At 39.7% G+C, this 5,400-nt stretch overlaps 1 protein-coding gene across 1 annotated transcript; it reads left to right on the top strand.

Moving 5' to 3' along the window:
* Positions 1-228: 228 nt before the first annotated feature.
* Positions 229-2,207, top strand: cryba1a (crystallin, beta A1a; the record flags this gene model as incomplete). The annotated part of the gene is made up of 5 exons (XM_083984294.1): positions 229-276; positions 406-524; positions 726-867; positions 1,429-1,571; positions 2,060-2,207. The coding sequence occupies exons 1-5, from the start codon at positions 238-240 to the stop codon at positions 2,205-2,207; spliced, it is 591 nt and encodes a 196-aa protein (XP_083840420.1). The 5' UTR covers positions 229-237.
* Between the last annotated feature and the right edge of the window lie 3,193 nt (positions 2,208-5,400).

The raw sequence follows: 5,400 nt of genomic DNA, 5'->3' as shown, positions 1-5,400 counted from the left end.
GTGTTAGCATATAGTCACCTTAAAGAAGACATGAAATATGGGTTATGTACTCTGATTCTTTCTATTCAATGAATTTGTGTACTATTGCTGTAAAAAAAAGTGTAGAACAGTGAATCAAAGTGTGGGGGAGGTGATAGGTTGTATTTGAACTGTGTAATGAAATTCCTAATAAGCTACAAATACGACTCTCCCTGCTCTTTACTCTGAAGGTAAATCGGCATTGAGATACACAGTAGCATGGCTCTGAATAATCCAACCCCACAGGGACCATGGAAGGTAAGTCTCGTCATGGATTACATTTTATTAATTTCATGCCTGACATGATGCTACTGTTGATGTGTGTCTGCACCCACATCAGTGTGTGCGAGTGTGGCACATGAATTGTTGTGTTTGTGCCCCCTGCAGATCACAGTTTATGACCAGGAGAACTTCCAGGGGAAGCGTCTGGAGTTTACTGCAGACTGCCAGAACATCATGGAGTGCGGCGTCGACAACATCCGCTCCCTGAAGGTGGAGTGTGGAGCGTAAGTCAAACAAGTCTCAGCAGTTACATATAGGCTACACATTCACGACTTACCTATGTGTTGGCCGACAACGGGTTTAAATATTCAAGACAAGACATACGACAGAAAACATCTACTTAATATCTGATAATCAGTTGCCTAATTATCCAACAATGTTGTATACGTGTGTGTCTGTCTGTCTTGTCTGCATGCTGGGGACAGCTGGGCAGGATATGAGCACTCCAGTTTCTGTGGACAGCAGTTTGTGTTGGAGAGGGGCGAGTATCCTCACTGGGAGTCGTGGAGCGGCAGCAACGCCTACCACATTGAGAGGATGATGTCCTTCCGCCCCATCTGCTCTGCTGTGAGTGTGCATCTCATTTCAGCAGCTTCTGTCTCCATCAATCTGACCTCTCACTTGTCTCCAGAAAAGATTCAGTGTGAAGAGGCTCTGAATTTGGTTTGAGGTTTCTTGTGTGGCAAGCCTTAAAAGGGATTTATGGAAACTGCTGGTTATAGCCATAAATACACTGTAATGCAGTCTGCTCTTATGCACTGTTAACATTTGGACATAACCACCAAAGTCATAATTATATAAATATATTTGTAAAAATTCTGGCTTTTCCCTAGCAGAAAGCTTTCGTTAAGCTCTTACTTTGATTTTCAAAAGACAATTGAGAATTTACACAAAAAGGAAAAATAAGTAAAACGCAAATTATGCTCACCTTGTGGAGAAAGGCTTAAAAGATCCTCACTTGGTGAATTAATATGATGTCTGTCAACATGGGAAGAAAATCAAACAGGTTCTTATCTGTGAGTGAATGCATCTCATTACAAAGTGCTTTCACAACACAGAGTTTCTGTTGCTACTGCATGTTTCATCTTGATAACTCTGACTGTCTGTTATCTTTACATGTGCACACAGAGCCACAAGGAGTCCAAGATGGTGTTGTTTGAGAAGGAGAACTTCATGGGACGCCAGTGGGAGATAAATGATGACTACCCCTCTCTGCAGGCCATGGGATGGGGCAACAATGAGATTGGATCCATGCAAGTTCAGAGCGGCGCGTAAGTGTCAACCTCACTGGTTCACTCCTTACAGGCCATGTAAGGAGTCACTGTCACTGCTCTCAGATAACTCACCTTTTCCACCACCAAATCTTATTCCGCAACGTAAAATTTGGCTTTCTATTATTTACTGCAGCTTAATTATGACCCCCTCTTTTTCTATGATGATTTGTTTATGTATATTTTTCTGGTTGGTATTTATTCTTGATGCACATTGCAGAATTTTTTGTTGTTGTTGTAGTTTTTATCATACATAGGAGAAACTGATGTTTTGTCAGGTTAATTAGCAATTTTTTGCATCCTGTTTTAAACTTTGTTTTGGGACCATTAGAGTTTATCCTATTTTATAGCATCTATTAAAAACATCAGGACATCCCACTTGCATTTCATATCATGCATTCTGCTGAATCCCCCTTCCCGTGTAAATCACATAATTATCATAAATCACTGCTTTGCTCTCCTCCACACCTCCTTCTCTCCTCCTCCAGCTGGGTGTGCTACCAGTTTCCAGGTTACCGTGGTTACCAGTACATCTTGGAGTGTGATCGTCACGGCGGCGAGTACAAACATTACAGAGAGTGGGGCTCCCATGCTCAGTCCTTCCAGGTGCAGTCGCTGCGTCGAATCCAGCAATGAGACCCGCGGCCTCCTCTCCCAACCTCTCGCTCTTTACCTCCTCCACCTCCTCCTCCTCCTCTTCCTCCCTTCACCCAGTCATTCCAGCGCCTTCTGGTGCTTTACCATCAAGATGTTTACAGCACTTTTGTTTAGCTCCGTTGCCAAATGCAAGTAAAGAAAAAAGATGGAAAGAAAAAAGGAAAGAAAAAAGAGCCACTGAAGAGAAGCTCCTGACTGACGCCCCACTGAGGAGAGAAGGGGAGGGGAAAAAAACTCAGAGTCATTGCTCCTCATATTTGTGGGTAAACATGGTGCTACCAGTGATCAACAAAGAAAGAATGGGCAACTTAAAATAAACAGAAATACAAGAGTATGCTGCTAACCTCCATGGTGCCCAGTTGTGATTTATTTCTCTTTGCTTTTGGGAAAGATTATATTACTGTACATTTACACTAAGGCTTCTCCAACCAGACAAGCGATGCTTTCATACGACATATTGGTTTATATAAACTGTTTCATGCTTCATACAATAAACACAACAAAGACCTAACAAGTCAACATTAGGCCTTACATAATAAAATATTAAGGCTCATTTGAAATATAAAAATAATGCACACATAAGTAATTATTAGTTATATCATGAATAGTTCTTAGGTGAAAATACCATCCTTTGATGTTGATGTGACACAGGATAACCACTTAAATAATAAATCAATTGGTGAAGTGTCATTTTAAAAAAGCAAAATAATTAAATGTATTGTGGGTGCTCCACCTTTTTCCAGAATAAAAGACATTTAATACAAGGGACTGTGGTTTCCTGATAACAGTTGACTGCATAATTTAACAGCAACACGGAGGAAACCAAACACTTAATGTCCATTATTACGCACTTAACAGCCTAATGTGAGATGGTTTGAGTATGTTTACTTGGGATTAAGAATTATAATCATACTTTTTCTGCTTCATTTATAGACCGGACAATTATTTATTGAAAAAAATAATTGTCCAGTATATTGAAACTTAAACTAACCAATGGTTGTGGTCCTAACAGTCCTTTGTAATTTTTTCCTGAGGCTTCCCAGTGTGTGTGTGTGTTTGTGTGTGTGTGTGTGACATAAAAAAAAATACATCCGGTTCAATAAAACACAAAAAGCGAGCTCTAGGAATTTAACAGTGACAGTGAAATATGAACCCTAACAATAAGGAGTGAATCCGGAGCTTAGACTGTGTTGCACCAACAAGGTTTAACTTTTGAACCACATTAATCCAGGGTTTAAATTCAAAATTAAGAAAGATTAAATGTAAACCTCTGTTTAATCTCAGTTTAAACTGAAATTTAATTGCATCAAAATTTAAAACTCCAATTTGAACTGTGACTTTACGGTTAACTTTAAAGGGATAGTTCACCCAAAATTCAAATTTCACTCATTATCTAGCTGTGAGAATTTTCAGAGTCCTCCGTGCCTTCTCTGAGTTACGGGGGGGTCCGTGCAGCAGTATTTGTCCATATAATGGTTGTCGATGGATACCAACTTTCTTTGTCCAAAAAGACAAACCAAAAAACATCCAAATACCTCCATAGTGCTCGTCTGTAATGTCCCTCTTGTATTGAAGCCCCAACATGAGAAATTGTTCAGAAAAAAATGAAATAAGTCTATATTTTAAGTTTGTTTGTAGCGGAAGCTCCCAGTGTCTCGGTTCACTGCTCTTCCTGTGTCAGTGCACTGACCGGCGGAACAATTTCTCATGTCGGGGCTTCAATACAAGAGGGACATTACAGACGAGCAGTATGGAGGTATCTGGATGTTTTTTGGTGTGTCTTTTTGGACGAAGAAAGTTGGTATCCATTGACAACCATTATATGGACAAATACTGCTGCGCGGACCCCCCCGTAATTCAGAGAAGGCACGGAGGACTCTGAAAATTCTCACAGCTCTTAGTCGACATGAGGGTGAGTAGATAATGAGTGAAATTTGAAGGGCCGATGGAGTTAGCAGTCCCCGCCCTCGTCATGGATCTATTGGTCCTCGTCCCTACCACATTCACGCGCATCCCTTGGCTGCACACACAGAGAGGACCGCCCCTTTATGCCGTTCTCTCTCCTCATTGGATAAAGGTTGTAGGATACAAGAAAGGTTTTTCCTCGGCTTACAGCAGAGCAGAGTGACTGACAGACCCGTGTTTCGGACCAAACACTCTATATAAGTGATTGCTGTTGGAAGATATAACTATTTAAGACTTATATTAACACAAACATTCCGCTTACTTCTGCTTTAAGTATTATTATTATTATTTTTTAGCTACTTAGAGAAACACAGTGACATTTTATTTTGGGAAAGCAGCGTTGAACAGCTGGTAACCTCCTCGACCCCCCCCCCCCCACCACTGTTTTATGATTACTAGGTCCTGGAAGCATAACCTGCTGTAGCCTATTTATGTATATATCTTTTTTAACCTGTTTATTTAATTTCTATTTTGATATGCACACTTACACCTGTTGATTAAACTCAGTTTGAATTCATTTTAAATAGCTAAACTTGGATGAACTAAACTGAGCTAAATTGGTGCTGTTAAAATAGTCTTAATTCTAAACCTGGATTATCTAATTTTTGGTTTAATTAAACTCTGTTAGATTATTTTAAATTGTGTTAGTCCAATCCAGCCAAAGTGTTTAAATAAAGTAATAAGTATACCTGCATTCTGGACTCTTTGTTTATTCTTGACATTATTGCACTACTGATCTCTCTGCCACCTTTGTACAAGCCACGTTTTAACATTTCACTCCATTAGCCTACACCACTGGGTTGTATTTATAAAGTTTTTTTCTTCTTCTGCATGATTTAGTCTTGTAGCCTATATTTTCAACACGCTCAGTTTCACACAAATTATTGTAGGCTACATTTACTTGTATTCATGCCCACCCACACTGTGCAATATTTCTAATCAATCAATCAACTATATGTTTTTTTATTTTTGAAATAATGTTTGTACAAAAAAGTACATATTTTTGTTTTACATATATTTAGCACATAGTGAATGTCTTTCTATTTTTATTCCTTAGACTTTCTTTACTTGTCCTGTATGCAGGCTACTTCAAGTGAATTTCCACTTAGTCTTCGAACTCCACCGGTCCACCTTAAACGCGACGTCATCGTTTTAGCCCCGCCCCGCCCCGTCCCGCCCCGTTGAGGAAGTGGATGATGGAAACAGA

The sequence above is a fragment of the Trachurus trachurus genome (genome assembly GCF_905171665.1).
Source record: "Trachurus trachurus genome assembly, chromosome: 13".
Taxonomy (NCBI): Eukaryota; Metazoa; Chordata; class Actinopteri; order Carangiformes; family Carangidae; genus Trachurus; species Trachurus trachurus.
The sequence above is the reverse complement of the archived record's forward strand: the minus strand, read 5'-3'. Positions and strand labels throughout refer to the sequence as shown.